At 45.1% G+C, this 20,041-nt stretch overlaps 1 protein-coding gene across 1 annotated transcript in view; it reads left to right on the forward strand.

Annotated features, from left to right (window-relative positions):
• CRYL1 (crystallin lambda 1) overlaps positions 1 to 19,476 on the forward strand; it is a 132,320-nt gene extending 112,844 nt beyond the window's left edge. Inside the window, exons 6-9 of the mRNA XM_037037267.1 lie at positions 11,899 to 12,004; positions 17,301 to 17,407; positions 18,916 to 19,087; positions 19,175 to 19,476. Of these exons, the coding sequence (XP_036893162.1) occupies positions 11,899 to 12,004; positions 17,301 to 17,407; positions 18,916 to 19,029 (327 nt within the window). The 3' untranslated portion in view covers positions 19,030 to 19,087; positions 19,175 to 19,476. The remainder of the gene's footprint in view (positions 1 to 11,898; positions 12,005 to 17,300; positions 17,408 to 18,915; positions 19,088 to 19,174) is intronic.
• Positions 19,477 to 20,041: the final 565 nt, after the last annotated feature.

Raw genomic sequence — 20,041 nt, forward strand, 5'->3', positions numbered from 1 at the left:
TGTAGGGCAGCAGCCCAAGATCGGGTCACTGGGTGACAGGATCCTGTTGGCCAGGAGTGTGGCTTTATGCTGATCTTCTTAAGCTAATGAGCACAATCAGGGAAGCTGGGTAGTAGTGTTGAACTCAACACCCAGACCATAGCTGAGCGTTTACTGCCCATAAATCCTTGCTCTATGGTGGACAGGTAAGTGGAGGTGAGCAGGCTTGAGTCATGGGGCCATGAGCAGGTTCTCAGCCTGGTGGACGTGCTTGTGGGTGACACTTTGTGGAGAGTGATGAGCTCAGGTCTTACTCATTCTTCTGAGCAATGGGAGTGCTTGTCTGGATCTCTGCTCCCTGGGCCCTGAGCTGCGGACACTCAATTCTTGGATTCTCATCAGGGAGGGATGGTCTGTGGGACCCAGAGGGACCCTTTGAGATTCCAGAACTTTGTCTTCAGGCTTTATTGGCAGATGTGAATGCCAAGTGTTATGAGGAATTTTTCTAGTTAATAGTGGACCCCAGAGATCACACAGAGGTATTAACAGTGAGGCTGTTGGTGGTTAGTTCGGTTGGGGTTTCTGTTTAGTGTGCCTCGTCAGAGTGACAGGAATCAGGACGTGACACCAGGAACCACCTGGAATCCTTTGTTCATCAGTGACTTCACCTGTGCATTGAAGTGCATTGTTTCAGAGTTTACAGAGTACTTTACTTTCTCAGAATTGTCAAATATTTTCCAATTATCCAATCTTAAAACCATGCTATTTTTGCCATTACAAATGAAGACATTAGCCTGAGAAGTTTGGTGATCTGATCCGTATTCCACAGACAGGCAGGGATCCAAACGTGTGCACTTCTGTGCTTCTGTGTCTTTGTTTGTAAATGGAGGTGACAGTAGAATATGATGGAGATGGATGGGGTCAGTATGTGTGAAGGGCTGAGACCATGTCTGGCATATCATACAGTTTTCTGAGTCCTTGAAAACTGTGTTCTGCTTTTGTGTGCAACAGTTGTCACCCATGAGTTTCACTGAGCTGAAATGCTCACATCCTTGCTACTCCTTTGAGGTCCAGGGCTTACAGATGGCAGCATCAGCCTGGGGGTTTGTTGGAAACGCAGCCTCCCACCCTGGTCATGCAGAATTGTAGTCCGCACAGAAACGGGCTTACAGGAGGCTCATGCGTACATTAAAGTCGAAAGAAGCTGTGGCTCACTGCCCAGGGAGACCTTGGCCTCAAAGTCTCCATGTATTATATTGCATCTGTTCTAAGATAAACTTTTTTTTTACATTTCGACATCTTAGTTTTATTGGCAGCATTTTTCTTTCTTAATGGAACATTAAATACTAATTTAACTTTTAATTGCTGGAGTATTAATCTTGATTTCAATGAAATCTGTATTTTCTGTCATCTTTTATTTGTCTTTTCTCCTTCCATGTTTTTCTGTGTCTGTATATTTCTTGTTTCTGACTCTTTACCTCTGACTCAGGCTTACATCAGAGAAACCTGCAGCTCTAACCACCGTCTAATTGCTTAGTGGGAAGGCTTTCACGTGGTCGCTTTAGAGGAATGATGTTCATTTCAGTCCTAGTTTTATGACAGTACCTCTGGTTATCCCCCAAAGATGCTAACATCTATTTTAAAATGTTTTTAATTCACTTTTGAATAAAACAAATACACCAGAAAAATGAATGTGAGGCTGTCACTGCCCAGAGGATGTGACTTGCTGGTCCAAACCAGAACTGGCCTCCCCAAGCCCCAGACGGTGTTGTCTTGTTGTGTTGGCCACACACTCGCTGCCAGCTGCCCTCATCTAGCCTCTCGATTCTGGGACGGAGATATGAGTTATGGCCAGGTTTCCTCATATTAGTCCTGGGCCTCTGGGAACAGAAGCAGGTTCCTTCAGGGTCCTTTTATTCAAGAGGTCTTGCATCCTCCTGGGGGTCAGGGGCCCTTGTTGGCCAGGGAACAAGCAACCTGCACATGAGGAATTGTTACCCTTAAGGTACAGTGCATGACGAGCTTCTTTATGGTGGGGAGGTGACACAAAGGGGACCGACTGCTGGGCAGACATATTTCACGGACGGAAACATGACCTAAAATTGGGAATTTACTGCTATCACGATCTCTTACATTTCCCTTACATGTGCTGAGGCCACGAAGAGGTAGCAGTCTTTGGTCTTCTCTCATTTCATAAACCAGTATCAACCTGGGTCCAGTTCTCCAGTTCTCATTAATCTCCAAGATGTTTCCTTCTCACATCTCCAACAGCATGCTGCCTCCGTGGCCCGCCTTTTTCTGACAGTCTGGGGAGGCCCTGCCATTCCTCTGCTGACATTTTTCCTTCAATATCACCCTGAGTGGGTGCCTTGTGACATTATCTGTCCATTACTCAGACTTCTGCGCTTGGAAGGAAAATAGTACAAAATGGGGCAATGAGGATGAAGAGAAGACACTGGAGAAGCTCAGTCACTTGTTTCACAGATTTGGGGACTGAGAAGGCAGCAGTTGTCCTGTGGCTTCAGAATCTCATCAAGAGAAAGCAAATTCCAGGCAGTCGGTTACTTCCAGGTTGCTGGAAGGTGGGGCTGTGTTGAAGTTTTTCTTTGGAGGGAGTGTTGGAGACACTGTGCACTGCTTCAGGCTGTGGCTACCCTGGCACCTGTCCAGCAAGAAAAAGCTGAGGCTTGAATGAAACATTATGGTACAGAAAGTGGCAACATCTATGTACTTGGCAAGAAGAGGCATGTAGAACAACGGGCCAGGACGTGAAGGGAAGTTAAAGGAGCCAAGAAAGAAGCAAGGCCCTCCATACCACACTTTCAGCTATAGGAGTTTCTGCATATTATGGATTTTAAAATTTAAACTTAAGAGCTTAAGGTTTAATTTTATTAAAGAAATCATGTGTAAAGTGTCTGAGTGAATCTCCTGTGGTTGAGAGAACCAGCCTGCAGCACCCTTGCCCACTGAGCTCGGCGAATCTCTGAGCACCTTACCTTACCCTACCCTGAGCCTCATGTCGTAGGAATGAGTCACCTCTGTTTCCCTGTTGCAGTGCTGGCTGGGGTCCCCCTTTAGGATCCACTTGGGCGGCTCTCCCTGCCTCACACACAGCCCTGAAAGAAGGTAGATAGTTTTCTCTCTCTTCTCGTCCCACAGTGAGTCCCACCCTGAGTCCCACCCTGAGTCCCAACTTGGGTTCTGTTGTACTCTTGCCTGTCCCATCTATAGTTTGTGGTTCCTTCTTTTTTATACTTTGTCTCTTTCTATTTTTGTTTCTTTTTGTTGTTGTTTGTTTTTGTATAGTTCCTCCTTTTCTGTTCTTCTGCCAGGGTTCAGGTGCAGCGGACACAGAGTCTTCCAATTCCCCATCACCGTTCGCCCTGGGTTACCATGCCTTTCTTTTCCTTTTCTCTCCAGGTCAAAAATTCACTCAGCCAAACTTTTTCCAAGATGTTTTTCTGCCATTTCTGCCTTATGTATTTAATCTCCTGGAAATACACCCAAGTGGTGGTAAGCGTGAGGCTGAGGGAACCATCTCCTGCCCTCCAGCAAGTGGAACATGCTGACCATTCTGCCTCACTCACATCCCTGCGCCCATTGTCCTCGTGCTCACCTGGCCTCTATCTTTCTTGCCTTTCAGAACCTGGGCTTGGCTTGTCTATGGCAGCAAGTTCATGATCTCAGGACGCTAAGAAGTTCTCTGAGCTCTCACTCCTCTAGCTCTCTCAGGCCGTGCAGTTTACCAAAGCCCACCTGTCATGACTGTCCTCCTTAGCTCTACCCGGGTTTGTGTTCCAGCTCAGTCAGGACTCCTGTGGGGACTTCTGGGCCTTTGGAGCAGATGTGTCACCTCCATCGCCAGGACTAGCCTCCACGTAGATGGAGACCTGCTTCCTCATTGGCTTCAAGTTGGGAGGGCTTTCTATCCATAGCCTTTTGTTCAGAGAGAGGGTGGTGCTTTTCAGCTACAGGGAAGCACTGAATGGACAACAAGAGTCTTGGCATTTTAAGAAGTCCCAGAACTGTATCAGAACCCACACCCATGGCACAACTCTGACCACTGGGTGAGGGTCATTTAAGTAGAGGCCCTTCATATGCAATGAGGAGTCAGCCATGTAGTTGGGAAGACCCAGTCTAGATGGGGCCCAGGATATGAGACCATGCGTGGGATGTGGGTCTTGGGGAGTGCAGGACTCTCCCAAGAAGGCTGGTGATTGAAGAAGGTGTGCGCAGAGTGCGACTTCTCTCCGGAGCCGTCGGTGAGGATGGGAGGGCTGCAGCAGCGACTTCTCTTCTGTCTGGAAATGTGGTTTGCTGGCTGGGGGCCATCAGTCCATTAGAACTACTTCTAGAAGTTGGTGTCTTTAAGAAGTAGACCATTTTTATAATTGTGTGTATTACTTTATGGAAGGTAACTTTCTCATTAGCCAAATTGGTTAGCAACAAAGCCCTATTGAAAGCGGATTTATTATTTTAGGGACACTTCCAGCCCCATTACCAGACAAGCATGATGAAAACAATCAACCACATACTTAATTAAAAGAAAACCTGCTTGGTCTACCTGGGATTGCTTTAGTAGAGTTTAAAGTAAGAGATCCTACATTAGTGTTGTAACACTAAAAGAAAAGTAAATGAAAAGGCCGTTATGCTGACACCTGACTAGTAATGACCACCAACAGATAATTCATCAGTGAATATAAATGGTGGATTTTAGCTCCTCCACTGTGAGTTGGAAAGTTAACAGGCAGGAGGAGGTAATGGGCCTCTGGAATCGAAGATTGGAGGAAGGTTGGGGGTTCTCAAGAGAAAAGGCCCAGAAGGGCAGCTGCAGGTGACAGCTCACACTGTGTAGCCTCGTTGCCTGGCCTCTTTGCTTCCATGGCCCGAGACCTGGACCTGGACACAGGGGATGCGCTGTGCCTCTGGTTTTGGAGTGGGGCTTGTATTCTTTGGTTCAAATGTCTTTGTAAAACATTTTATTCCCAGAAGACCCACCAGCGATCCTTGCCCTTGCTGAACGGTAGGACACTTCTTCACATTTGCACAAAAAGATAAGATTCTTTTGCTGTGTTTGTTTTTAAGTTCAAGACCTTTTCCATTTTTTCAGGCTCTATAATACTGTTTTTCTCCCTGAAAGCATTGCTACAAGCACAGCACAGCATGAAAAAACACACCCAAGTGTTGACCCCTGGTACCTAAAGAGCTCTGGAAAATCCCTGGCATTAGAACAAAGTCTTTCCTCTTCTTCTCTTTCATTTTTTGATTTGTTTCTATGTAAGAGATTTATTTTAAAGAATATTCAAAGAGAAAGATACCACCTGTGTTTCCCCTATCCTAAGTCAAATGGCTTTTATTTTTCTGTGTTCCTGTCTAGTTTCTAGTAAGAATACTTTCCTCAGGTATTCTTTTTTTTTTAATGGCTTCATGATATTTCACTCAGTAGATCTTTTAAAAATCTAACCTTGTTTTAAGGTATCTTCAAGTCTTCTGCCTTGATAATGTTTCATGAGCCCCTTTGCACGCACAGTCTCTCGTTGTAGAGTCTTCTCATGGAATTACTCCTGGCAGTGAGGTTCCCTGTTGTGCTTCTATGATTCGATAGGTGTAGCCAGAATGCCTGCAGAGGGTTCAACCCACACCTTTGGCCATCAGTGAAATGTGTGGCTCGGTGTTCCACAGCCTGGTGGCGTGTCCATCTTGCACTCTGTCTCCTCCCCTGAGCCCCTCCCCGGGCTCTGCACAGCGGGTGTTTCTTGGCTCTGACTCAGTGTCCTGTTGCATCAGTTAAATGTGGTGTTCAGTCAGCTCTTCTGTGACTTAGCAAAGTTTGCCTGAGTTGTTCTGCAGGAATGTTTGTGCCCCACATCCAAGAAAGCGTGTAGCCATTGGCATGAGACTGAGCAGCTGTCCAGCCCAGCCACAGCCCTTGAGCAGCAGTGGGCAGTACTTAGCCATCTTTTCTTTAGTGCTTATTAAAGTCTTGTATTTGCCTCACCTGGAAGGTAGTGTGGGTGGGTGGGTCTGATTGTGTCTTTTCACTCTTGCTTGCAGCCAGATTCGTATTGACTGTAGGAGAACTAATGCTTGTGAGGAGCACAGAAAGATCTCCTAAATCTAAGTGAATCGGGGGAGTGGATGCACATTCTAGTTAGCTTCTCATGAGAAGAGAAGAGCCATGAATCATCCTGATATTCTTAATTTAACTTCAAGATCTGTAACTGGATTATCTCTGCCCCCAAGGCTGGGTGTTTCCAAAAAGAGTGCAGTATCTCTCACTCGTACTTGAGTCATTTCTACACCAGTGATTATTCTCATCCAGCCCATCTTTGAAATACCTTTGGAGATGAGGAGCTCACCCAGTTTAAGTTTGTTCTGTCGTTGCTCTAACCAGAGACTGAGCTGAGCCCTCTTCCTGTAGTCCCTTTCTTTTATTATTATTATTTTTATTATTGTTCAAGTACAGTTGTCTGTAGCCCCTTTCTCCTTGGCTTCTGACCACAGTGACACTGAACAAGTCCATGGCCTGCTTCACGCCTTTGTGTGTAACATCTCATTACCCAGCATTTACCCGAGATACAGCTTTCCCTGCCTCCATTACTCAGCTACGACCATGGGTTGATGCCCAGCAGCTCTGGTTGGGAGGAGTAGGAGGACTTGTACGTGACCTAGTCCTGGTTCCTGGGATGCAAGTCTATGTTCCTGGTGGTAGTGTGGTGAAAAGTAGAGTGAAACAAAATAGATCAAAAGCTGGAGGTTAATTAAAAAACTGGACAAAGAAATATGGCATGAAGATACATGAGAACAGTAAGTGAAAATGAGGGCATGCAAAAAATACAGGAATTGAATAAGAAAATTTAATATGAGAATGGGATGATCAGAGAGAAGGAAAAATAATTCTGTGTAGTTTGTAATCAATAGAGGGAATACAAGAGATTCATTCATTGCATACTGCACCCTTAAACTCTGCAAGACTCCCCCGCCTCTCCTTTTCTCAGTGTCTATCCAAAAGATCAAGAACCACTGCACCCACCAACCTTTTGCCTGTTGGTAATCATTAAATGTGTCTTCTCTCCTCCTCTCCCATCCCACAAACCAAGTGCTAGTTCAGATACCTGAAGGTGAGGGCCGTGTTTGAACTTCTACTCTGTTTCTTGTGACAATCAACTTGGCTAGGCTAGAGAGCTTCTATAATTTGTTCACTTTATTAAAAGAGATTATTCATAGTGACCTGGGCAAGTTTCATCCCATCAGTTGAAAGGCCTCAAGAGGAAAAACTGAGGTTTCCACCATCAGCACCTGCTCCAGATTTGAGACTTGCCAGTGCCTACAATTGCAAAAGCCAATTCCTTGTAATAAATCTTTTTCCATAAAAATAGCCTACTGGTTCTCTCTGGTAGAACCCTGACTGATACACCCCCAGACCTTGAATTAAGCTTAAAGTTTCTATCACAATAATTAAGTACTTTATTAAGCGTCTTAAATTTGCTCCTTACATCCCCCCTACCCCAGTTCCCCATCCCCCACTGCCAAGCATGCTGGGTACAACGCGTGTGTCTTAGTCATGAGTTTGTGTTGATCGTGATAAGTTATATTTTAACTAAAGAAAGTAGAAGCTAGAATTTTTTCAGTAAAGGGGGTTCCTTACCACTCGGGCTGGGCTTTCCTTGAGTGGTGATTTTTTTAAGACGTGTTGCAGCCAGGTTTTGAATTAACAGTGATGTTAGCATTAGCCACTCTATGAGTTTAGGAATCTTTGAACCACATGGGGCTTTTCTTTGTATGTATGACTGGAGGATTTTACCGTGGAACGGAGGAACTACTGGTAGCTATACTGACAAATGTTGGTTGGACCACAGAGACCCTGGAGTGGGGTAGGGTTTTAACCTTCAGTGTGAAGTGTATTGCTTCCGAGGAATCATTGATCAGATTCACGGGCTCAACTCAAGCACTTGTTTCTGCCTTTTGTAGCATTGTGATTACGTATTGTAATTAATCCTGATAATATTAACACTTAGGCCCCAGATGTCATTCAGTCTCTGGGTGGTGTGGGAATGGAAAAGTAATTTTTCTCCCTGCTTTCTAAGGTCTTCCAGCTGCCCTAGCAATGATCAAATTAATATGAGAAAATGACCAGATTTATTATGGATGTGCATATGTGGGTTCCACAAGAATGTGGGACCTGAGGACACATGGGGCAGCGTGGCTTCTGTGCTATTCTGGGCCAAGGAGAGGGAAGCAGGGGTCTGGGGCTTCACAGGGGAGGCAGGCAACTCACAGGTTAGATGGAAAGGAGCAAACGTGTGGTCGGCAAATTCTTGCTGAGCCACCCAGAAACCTTGGGGTGCAGGAGAGAAGTCCAACAGACAGGCTTTTGCTTGGATCCTCCCTGTCTGCCACTAACTTCTCGTGTAGGTCACTATGCGAAGGGTTTCTTCCTGAAGCAGGTTTTCCTATCTGAATTTCTTTTGGAAGTTAAAGGTGGGGAGGATCCAAGTTTCTTTCTGAATCTTTTATTTCTTAAAAATAATCAGCTTAAAATAATCAGTAGTCGAAAAGGTATATTTTGGGATAGAAAACTCTGGTCCCACTCAGGGGACTAAAGCTCAACAGCAACATTAAGCAACTTGAACTTCAAAACCTTCCACCCGTGACCCTTTCACTCACTGTGGCGTGCAGTGAGAGTCAACTGCCTCAGTGAGCGTCTCCGCTGAATCACTTGGTTCTTTTCTCCGGATTTAGTTTCTGGGTAAAAACTCAAGCTTAGAGAAATCTACTTCAATAATACAAATGCAGCAGAAAGAATGAATTAGGAAGAGAAGACAGTAAAATGTTTTCCATTTTCTAACTTGTTCAGCTAATGAATAGTAACTGATAAAAGCCTTCCTGGCTTTCCACACAAGCCAGGAAGGAGGGGAACACACTGGGGAATTGGGAGGAGGCGAGGCTCCTCCCCTGCGTGATGGTGTAGCGTGGAGAGTCCCTCTAAGGCTTTCTGTGGTTGGGGCCACTCTTAGCTCACATGATACTTACAAATCAAAAACTAACCACCCTTGGGTGGCTCCCTTTCTGGGTATTTTGAAATCCTTTTGAAGTCAACCCTAAAAGCACTAAGCACAGTTATAAAGGAGCCAAGACAAACAGCACTGTGAGTGTGAGACAGCTTTCCTATGTACATCCCTCACAGTTTGAATGCCAGTGTGAACTTCAGGCTGTGGAATGTAGGCCTGGAAGCCAAGGTAGGGGAGAGTCTGTAGGGCCCCTGCCTACTGCCTTTCCCAGCATTCTGCAGCCCATGGGGGCCAGGTGCCACCTCAGATGCCTGTGGGAAGCCTGGAGAGGGAGCCACCCCTCCTGCCCCAAGGGCTTAGAGTATCACTGTGGGGTTCTGAGAATTATTTCCTTTCTTTGTTGCTCCTCCCTCCTTACAGCTTTGCTATCAGAAGTGAAGGGAGGTGAAACTTGTTAGCATTCAAATAAACAATACATTATTTTTTTTAGATTTTATTTATTTATTTTAGACAGGGGAAGGGAAGGAGAGAGGAAGAGAAACATCAATATGCGGTTGCCTCTTGTGCGCCCCCTACTGGGGACCTGACCTGGCCCGCAACCCCAGCATGTGCCCTGACTCGGAATCATACTGCTGACCCTTTGGTTTGCAGGCTGGCGCTCTATCCACTGTGCCACACCAGCTAGCACACAATAAATTAATTTGCTGCCATGAGCAGTCCAGATGATTTAGAACTAATAGGAAACCTAGTAAGGCACCACCAGATTGGCAAAAGTTTGCAAGCATGAGTCCACCAAGTGCTGACAGGGATGTGGAGTGATGGGACCATCTGCGCACCGCTGGAAGAAGCAGGACACATGTGCAACTGCTTTGGGAAGCAGCCCAGCATTATACCACACAACCAGTGATGTGTGCACGGGGGGGACCGCAGTTATGCTTGGACACAAACCCCTCTCAGCAGCCCTGTTTATGCACTCGCAAGCTAGAAAAAAAACCCAGAGGTGCATGGACAGCAGGACAGGTGATTCGGCTGTGGTATTCATGCACCAGTGAGGACTGATAGACTACAGCTGTGCACATGCGCAGAGCCTGATAGCGTGAGTTTGCGTGAAAGAAGCAAATCACAAAAAATTGCAGTGTGATTCTATTTCAAAGAAGATGAAAATAGGTAAGAAGCACACCCTGTTGTTTAGGAATGTAAACATAGATGGCAAATCTTAAAAGAAATGGCTATTACAAAAGCCAGATGTTTGTCTTTGGGAATCATGTGATCAGGAGGGTGGACATGGTGGTGAGTGCAGGCCGTGTCCTCATTCTCTGAACCATGCTTTCTCGGTTTGTGCACGTCACTGTCTCACACATCAAATTAGATGGAGAATGGCTCCCTCAAACAAGTTTCCCCTCACACTTAAACCACACTGCCCCTTGCAGGTGGTTCTGTCTTTTTGGTTCTTTGATCCAACTGCTCCTCTGCTTCTCCCTTTTGCCTCTTGGGAGGTCCAGACACCTGCAGAGAGCTGAGATGGCTGGTGTTTCTCCCTCAGCTGCTGGGCTGCAGGCCATGGAGTATGGAGGTTGGGGGTACAAATCCCCTTTCTGCCTATGGGCCACTTTGAAGTCGGGGACTTGAGAAGTCACCTGGCCCAGGGGAGGAGTTCCTGAGCATAGAGGGCCTGGCCTAGACCCCCCACCCCCCACCCCCACCCCAGGGCTGTCTGGAGGGCCTCAAGACCATGGTGAACCTGTGATGAACATCTTGCCCCAATCCCAGAAACTGTCTCCAATAAGGTAGCCCTTCAGGGAAGGGGGAAGGATTTGCTCTGTAACCCAGAATAACAGGCCATGTAGGGCAGGCCAGGTATCTGAGCCTGTCCTTGGGAGCTGGGTGGACAGTGTGTGGGTATGCCCTGGGGTAGGGGTGGAACTGAGATTTTCACAGCTGAGCTCCTCATCCTCTCCCCCTGGGAGCAGGGCTACCCGGATTGCTGGTGGAAGAGGTGGTGGAGTGGCAGCGCAGTGCATGGTCTCTTGTAGAAGCAGTTTGGCCTGGCCGCAGGGCAAGAGCTGTGTCTGCACCCACAGCATTCTGTGTGTAAGGGACCACCCAGGAGGTGGTCATCACACCTGTCTGACCAGTGACAACTCGGGAAAACGGGACAGTGTCCCCCATGTCTGTCTTCCTTACAGCTGAAAGGCCATGGTGAAAATAACCCTCAGAGGAGACTGAACTGACAGTGAAGGGCCCAGTGATGCAAATATGTCTAATGCATCGCTGCTCCTTTCAGAAGGGTGTGAGGAGCAGACCAATTCACACCAATGGCCAATTTGACATACAGCCTAAAAGCCTAACAACTTTGCCTCTTGCTTTCCAATTTGCATTTGCAAAAGATTCTATGGCCACACCTTTGCCAACAAACACCCAGTTCTAAGCTGCATTTCATCAAAGAATATCATTCTTTACAAACTCATTAAAAGCTAAACAAGGCTGGGCGTGCAGGCAGCACAGCCTGGAGAGCAACTCTGCGGTTCTTTTGGTGGCTCCAGTATTAGCAGATGGATAGAAAAGCCTTCTTGCTCTTTTCCTTCAGTGTCGTGTTTATTTCTCCCCTTTCCTTTCATCCTACCCCCCCCCCCCTTTGCCAGAGTTGCAAGTGAGACAAGGGTTGTGAGGAGGGAAGACAGTGGAATTGGGCACAGTACGGGAGAAGGTCAGTTACAGCTATGGAGAAAGTGAATTGGTATTTGACATTTCGTAAAATAGTCTCTTTTTAGGATTCATTCATATATTATAGTTTCATCATGAAAAACTCGATGAAACCACTATTATAGTGCCTGGAAAGTGTTTTGGGTCCTGCCCCAGTTATGATGAAAGTGACCATAGGAAAGTGGTCTCCCTCTCCACCATTTAGGAAGGAACGGTGTCTCCAACTGACCTGGACCTCGTCATGTCTCACGGCCTCGGCCCGCGCTACGCGTTCATGGGACCCCTGGAAACCATGCATCTCAATGCAGAAGGTAGGGGCTCAGATGGGAATTTTGTGCTGTGTAGAGTTTTATGTGTTTCATAAATAATCAAAGGTTGTTTTTTCTTACAACGGAAAAGAAACAGTATCATGTACAGGGGATGGTGTCCAGCCCTGGTCATTCACGGTCGAGGCAGGACGATGGCTGTGTCCTGGGCCCCATGTGGGACAGCCATCAGGGAAGGACCAGAAGGAGAGGTGGGCGATGTTGTGGAGACTGCTGCCTATCATCCAGCCTGAGAGAAGATAAAGTGGTATTTTCCTGAGAAAGATAATGAGATTATTTAGAGGCAAAAGAAAAGAAAAGTAGGGAAGTAACTGCATGAACCTCTGCTGGACTTATCTTCTGCCTAAATATGGGCAGCTTGCAAGTGTGACTGGCTGAGCTGTAGGCTTCTTTCTGGGTGCCCTTGGTCAGTGGCCAAGTTGGGCCATTGGTTCCCCTGGAAGCCACTTCAAAGGGCAAGCGGGAGGTAGGTATGAGCTCATGATCTGGCGACTCTAAAAGCAGAGTCACTTGAGACAGGTGAGAAGCTTCCAAGAATGAAACTGTCCACCAGATTTTAAGCCATTGAAAAAGAAGACATCATTTGAAAAACAAGCAATAAAACCTACACCAAATTAAAACAGTGCATCAAAAAAGTCCTGGATAAAAATCTAGGGAAATGTCTCAAATAGTATTATAATGACTGTCTCTTGGTATTGAAATTGTAAGCAACTTTTATTACCTTTTTACTTTTCTGTGTTGTCATAAATTTCTATAATTATTGTATGTTGTTTTTCATAATTGTTAACTTGTAAGACATATGCAGAAAGAGAAAAGGAATATTGTATTCGGCTCCATGGTGTACATTTAACAAAAATATTGAGAAACTGGAGCTGATCCAGAAGTGACCAGAAGTGTGTGTGTGTGTGTGTGTGTGTGTGTGTGTGTGCATGTCTGTCTGTCATGACTTTTGTGGGAGCTGAACCAGAGTGAAAGACTAAGAATGGCAGGCAGACAGGTTTGGGGTCAGCACATGGCAGGGGGAACTGATTGGAAGGACAGGTCAGGCTGTGAGTGGGATGTTTGGATGTTGGTAGGAATCTCGCAGTGAGGTCAGAAGTTGGAGTAGATGACCTCTGGGAGTTTGTCTTAGATTTTATCATTTCACGAGGTTTTGGTAATACTTCAGTTAATTTTCCCCACAGTGATTAATGAAATACAATTTCCAGTGGATAATTCTGGACAGTTTTACCAGCTATCTTCTTGCACACAGCAGGTGCACACCTGGGGCTTTGAGTGGGATAGTCATGTGTCATGCAGATGTGTTTCAGTCGGTGACTTGATTCTTCCTTCACACCCAACTAAAGGGAGAGGGGACGCTCACCTGGCACCCCACATGTTACTTTTGTGGTAGGATAACAGTTGAATGTAGGAGGATAATGTGAAGACAGAATTCATGAAAGTGAAACCAGAGTTTTGAAATATCATTAAAATAAAGTATCGAGTCATTTTTAAATGGTATTTTTTTCAACCAGGACCTTAAAAGTGATGAACGTATTGAAGCATTTGAGATATGTGAGGACATTGGTGGAAAATCATCATTTTTTTTTTCTTGAGAAAAATAAGATAATTCAGGTATCAGAAGTAACAGATAGGGAGAGGCCTGAGAATTGCTTTGACTCTCAAACAAGTAGAAACTGAAGCCGATGAAACCAGAAACTCAGGAATCAAACACTGTGGCCCATAACAATTTTTCACACAAAGGAGATTTGATAAGAAAACCTAATTGACTTAATATGATAATAGTAGACGGATGTAGTTTTCGACTTCAGAGCATTCCAGGGAACAGAGTTGGACAGTTAGGAGATCGGGCTCAAGCCTGTTGGAAGTGGGCATGACCGCTGACTGTCACCCCGGGTGTATCAGATTGGAGTTGGGAGAGTTCTCTTTTTTCTGAAGTTATTTTCGTAAAGCCAGCATCTCAAGTTAAGGCTAGTTATTAGTTTGAAAAGCTACAGTTTATCTAAGAGGGGTAAAAATATTTGACGATTTGTTTTGAATCTCATAAAATAGCAACTAAGAAACAGGAGGCCAGCGTGCTTCCCTTGTTTTGTGGCTGCTTTTTAAAAGTAACACCCACAGTAGGTAACGTCCCTGTGCTTTGGGCCTTTTTGATCTTTCCTAGTAAGTTCTGGCTCTTAAAAGCAGGCAAATTCACCTGAGGGTGGGTTTGCAGGCTGTGTGAAAACCAGACTCCCCTGGTGTGGGTAGCAATTAGGGCTCTCCAGGAAACAACACCCAGGTCATGTCTCAGCTGCTGCCTCCAGGGTGCCATTGGCCACGCAGACAGGTGGGGCAGCTCTCCGCCACTTCATCACCCTGGGTTGTGCTGAAGGCTCAAGGCACTGTCTCACCTGCAGGGCCCATAGCCAAAGAATAACAAGTCAGAAAGCAGCAGGAGAAGCTAAATCCAATCTTGTGGTAATCAGTTCTTTCTTCTATTTTTCCTTATTCCATATAAACATCTCTTAAGAAATTAGGGTCAAAGTCTTCTAAAAAGCTTAACTCCCTGAGAGTTGTTGCAAGACTGCACAAGGTTGAAAGGGATAGAGGGCATGAACACATGAGAAGAAAACGTAGGGGAGGTTCGCGCCATTGTGATACAGAGGAGGGACAGGCTGTGGGATAGAAGGTGAAGTGGCTTTTCCTTTTCATTTCCACTGAAATTGCCATTTGAGAACATCCTCACTCAGTCCTCCTCTTATACTGCTCCAATGGAAGGGGAGATATTGCAAATACCAGTATGGTAATGAATTTGCTGGGACATTGTAAATGTCTGCGTGACACTAAGTTACACGACCTTGTACTTTTAAACTACTGGGAGAGCTGTCCCTTGGTGTTGGGGTTTCCGCCCACATGCTGGCTCTGTGGCTTCTTGCTGTCACCGTGAGGTTGGTGAGACTGGCCCCTGCCCCATGAGCCTGAGCGTGTCTGTGGAAAGGGTTTTTGTATTTGTAAGACTGAAGTTTGCATTGGCTTCCTGGAAAAGTTGGGGGGAAATTATGAATTACAGTTTGACTGCGCTTTACTCTATCTTAAAGAAATAAGTACCCCTTTAAAGCCACAAATTTTATAAAAGGCAGGGGGAAAGAGTTCTCGAAAGCCCCTGGGCGATCCAGATGACTTTACAGGGACACTGAAAGGTGAACCCTTGTTCAGAAAATGCAGAGTGACCCAGACATGAAGCACGGCCCTTGAATTGCACTTATGGCTTCTGGCTGCTCAGCGAGGACGAGGCGAGGACGAGGAGCCAGAAGCCGTTCCAGGAGGGCCCCAGCAGGCCTCCGCCTCCCTGCTCAGACGCAGCAGCTCCAGCCTGTCCCCCCCCGTTTTCTTCTCATTTAACACCTTTACAACTTGTTTGAGTCTTGTGATCTTTGCTTCCCCAAAGAAATAACTGTATGTGTGTCTAGATTTTACCATCTTCAGTTTGAATAAACAAGCACATAGATGAAGTGAAAAAAATGTTTAATTTCCAAAGGAAATAAATGTAGAGGTTGTTTTCTGGGTTCTGGACATGCTGATGAGCCCTCTAAGATAGCTGGCCAGGGCTGGAACCTTTCGAAAGTCTTCTGGAATCCTGAATTGTCAGGTTATACTTGAGTTAAATGAAATGAAACCCCTTATTTTAAAAGAAGAGTATTCACCACTTAATTATAGGTGCTAATGTCACAAAGTTGGTATATTTGAATTTTTTACCCTTCAAAACAAATTTCTAAGAGTAATTTTGATATAATTTTAGCACACTAAAAGAGAAGGAAAAATAAAACTGAAATTCAGTGAATTCAGTCTTCCACAACAGTGAGGGTCCACCAAAACTAAACCCCAAAGAAGTTTGTCTCTTTTTTTAAAGAATATCTTGTGGTGATGGTTTTTATTTAACATTAGTTTAAAACAGTTTTTCTGGGGTGGATGAGAGCCAAGCTCGGGGATCTTTGCAAATTCTGCTGTTCATTTGTTCCTATGTGACCTTTTAGCCTGACTGACCAGCCTTTCTGGTTGTGAAAGGTGTGGGAACTAGGCCAAGGGTGGTATAGCGAGCAGCTCAGCCGTGTCTCCAGCAGGCCCAGGACTTAGAGATGCCTCTTCTACGTGCACCCTGGGTCAGCTTCTGATGGGACTTGTTCCTCACACGTGCGTACACTGGCCCAGCCCTGCTGCCTCCCAGGCAGGGAGGGGAGCAACGCCGAGAGCAGACTGTCCCGGCAGGCTTGCTCCCTGTGCTGGGAGGTGAGACCACTAGACTACTCTCGTCTCTGTGCATGTCTTACTCTAACTGAAGGGCTCAACTTCAGTCACACACAACCCACAGCTGCTTCTAATTTACTTCTCTGCTTCTTCCTCCTCTGTCCTTTGTGAGTGAGCGTCTTCTTCATGGGTTTCTCCCTCAAAGTCCTAGGACTGCATCTCAGCATTTGAGAATATGGTTGGGTTCCTCAGGGCCAGGAAGCTGCAGAAGCAGTTGGAGAGCATTGCAAACTAGGCTCAGAGGCAGCCTGTGCTTGAGTGACGGGGCTGTCTTCCACTGGCCACCTCCGAGCCTACATTAGAGAATATGCCACTGCCCTGGCTGGTGTGCCTAGGTGGGCTGAGAGCCAGCCTGGGAACTGCAGGGTTGCCAGTTCAATTCCCAGTCAGGGCACATACCTGGGTTGTAGGCTAGGTCCCCAGTTGGGGGTTTGTGAGAGGCAACCAGTCAATATCTTTCTCACATTGATGTTTGTCTTTCTCACTTTCCCTCTCCTCCCCCCATTTCTAAAAATAAATAAATAAATAATATATTTTTAAAAGTGTCTGCTGCCTTGTAGGCACCCAACCAAGTGGTAACTAGAAGTCAAGGGAACAGAGTAAAATGAGAAAAGATTTATGAACTGTGACATTTGAGGTTCTTAGAAAATACATTCAAGCCATTTATACGAGTGGATGCATTGTTAAAGGTAACTTTCTTGGTGAACATAGGACTTAATGGGATAATGCAGGAACTAGGCTGAGTGGAGTCCTGTGGGGTACACTAAGGAAGATAGAACAGCAGGCCCCAAGGGCTTTCAGGATTTTGAGATCTGAGAGAAAACTTGATGAGTGACTGACTCATGGTGAGGGCCCTCAGTCCCCAGCGCCAGCTAATCCTGTTCACTGCCCATCTCCTCCTTTTCCTCACTCACAGGAAGAAAAGAATGTCTTAGTTGGGAGTTCTTTAATGTTGTGGCTAATTTTGTGGATTATTGTGTTCATGTGGTTTCAGGTATGTTTAGCTACTGTGACAGATACGGCGAAAGCATGAAAAATGTCCTCAAGACTTTCGGACCCATTCCAGACTTTTCTGGGGCCACAGTTGAAAAGGTTCATCAGGTACATAGTCCAACTACAGAAAGTTGTGTGGGCTGAGTGGAAGCTCTGTGTTGTAGGGACGTTTTATGTACATCTAGAATCTTTGCCTTTGGTTTTGATGGCCCCGCATCCCCAACTTTGCTGTCCACAGTTCTGCCATGGTCCTCAGAGACCTTAAGAGCAGTGTGACCAGTGAACTAGTAGTTCACTGTGACTTGTCTCTAAGGAGCTGGAGTCTCTGGATTCAGAAACCTCTTATTCATTGAGGGTTTGCTCCTCTCCTTTTGTCTTTGAAAGCAAATTCAGTTCACACAAGTAGGAGCAACAATTATGCTTCTGCTAAATTACCTCCTCTTCATGCTGCTTTGTTCTTTTTTATTTTTTAAAGTTTTTACTTGCAGTCTATGTTCAATCTTGTTTTATATTATTTTTAGGTGTATGGCATCCTGATTAGACAATTATGTGATTTACCAAATGTTCCCCCTGATAAGTCTAGTGCTCACCCAACACCGTATGTAGTTTTATACTGTCATTGACTGTATCCTGTGCTTAACTTTACATCCCCATGACTATTTTGTAACTGCTAATTTTTACTTCTTATCCCTTAATCTTTTTCACCCATCCCCCTAAATCCCTCTCCTATCTGGCAACCATCAGTTTTAGGCTCTCTGTCTAGGGTTTTTTTTCTATTTTGTTTATTTTGCTTTTCAGATTCCACATGTAAATGAAATCATATGGGATTTATCTTTCTCTGTTTGACTTATTTCGTAGCATAATATCCTCTAGATCCATCCATATTGTCACAAATGCTAAGATTTCATTCTATTTTTTATGGCTGAGTAATATTCTATTGTATATATGTACCATCTCTTCTTTATCCATTTGTCTATTGATGGGCCCTTGGATTGCTTTTATTGTAAATAATACTGCAATGAATGTAAGGATATCTTTTTGAATTATGTTTTGAATTTTTCCAGATATATGCTCAGAAGTGGAATTGCTATGTCACAAAGCAATTCCATTTTTAATTTTTTGAGAAACTTCACACTGCTTTCCATGGTGGCTGCACCAATCTGCATTCCCAGCAACAGTGCACAAGGGCTCCCCTTTCTCCACATGCTCACCAGCACTTGCTGTTTGTTGGTTTATTGATGACAACCATTCTGACAGGATGAGGTGATATTTCATTGTCACTTTAATTTTATTTTCTCTGATGATCAGTGATACTGAGCATTTTTTCATACATCTATTGGCCATCTGCATGTCCTATTTGGAGAAGTGTCTATTCAGGCCCTCTGCCCCTTTTTTAATTGGATTGTTTGGGGTTTTTTGGTGTTAAATTGTATGAGTTCTTTATAAGTTTTTAATATTAACCTCCTATCAGATGTATCACTGGTGACTATATTCTCCATTTGGTAGGTTGTCTTTTCGTTTTGTTGGTGGTTTTCTTTGCAGTCTGAAATGTTTTAGTTTGATATAGTCCCATTTGTTTAGTTTTTCTTTTTGTCTCTTATTTTCCCTGAACACAGGCCATGTGTGTGAAAGTCCCAGCTGACCCTGAGCACTTGGCTGCCAGGAGGCAGTGGAGGGAGCAGTGCCTCATGAGACTTGCCAACCTGAAGAGTCAGATGCCGTCCCAGTGAAGTGTTATAGAATGCTGTCACTCCCCCTCAGTGGGAGTCCTAATTGATGGGATCATAAGGACTTAATCATATTGCTTGAAATAGTGGCAACTGCAGAGGTACCTTAGCGGGCAAGTCCTCACGGTCTCTGGTTAGCACTGGTCTGTTCATTTCCGATTGTGCCCTGGATGTGGGTGTCAAAGCAGCATTGAGTTCTCAGGGCTTTTGATTTCCTGCCACCTGGGCAAGCAAATCCTCTCAAGATGATCACTTTTTATTTTCAAGTATGATTATGTAGCCTACATTTTATAGCTAGTGATTGTTGTTTCATATCATTTTAATCTGTAGCAAAATATTTTAAAAATTATTTCTAATCTCTTTCTGAGTACTCTGTGGCCCTGTGTTTTTGAGACAACTACCTACCTTCGTTTTGCCAATGCTTATTCTGAATAAAAATTTTTGATTCCATATAGTTGTTCTTTTTCTTCTGATCTGAGAAAGATAGTTTTGATCCTGATGTTTGACATGGTTAGAGTGACCCAATGAATGTCTAAGAAGCAAATACTTCACTCTGGGTCCTTCACTCTGGGTCCTATATTTCGGGAAGGTATCCCGGAATATACCTTCCGTTTCGGGCCAGTGTCCCCCACAGCATGTCCCACTGTGCCCTGTGACTCTGGAGTCAGCTGTGTTTGGGAGACTCTGTGACCACCTGTCCTTGAGCACTCATCATACCTATTGGAATTTAGGGGCTCCAAGTTCTGAGTAAAGATACCTTTTATTTTAAAATCCTCACTCAAGGATATGCTTTTATTGATTTGAGAGAGAGAGAGAAACATCAGTGTGAGAGAGTAACATTGATTGGTTGCCTCCTGTACATGCCCCCGACCTGGGATCAAACCTGCAACTTCTTGGTGTCTGGGACAATGCTCCAACCAACTCAGCCACCCGACCAGGGTGAGATGCCTGTTTAACTTCACCCCACGCTCCATCATCTTCTTTGACATGGAAGTGTGTTCCTAGCACTAGCTCT

This window comes from Sturnira hondurensis, unplaced genomic scaffold, assembly GCF_014824575.4.
Source record: "Sturnira hondurensis isolate 20B ecotype Veracruz unplaced genomic scaffold, ASM1482457v3 Scaffold0022910, whole genome shotgun sequence".
NCBI lineage: Eukaryota > Metazoa > Chordata > Mammalia > Chiroptera > Phyllostomidae > Sturnira > Sturnira hondurensis.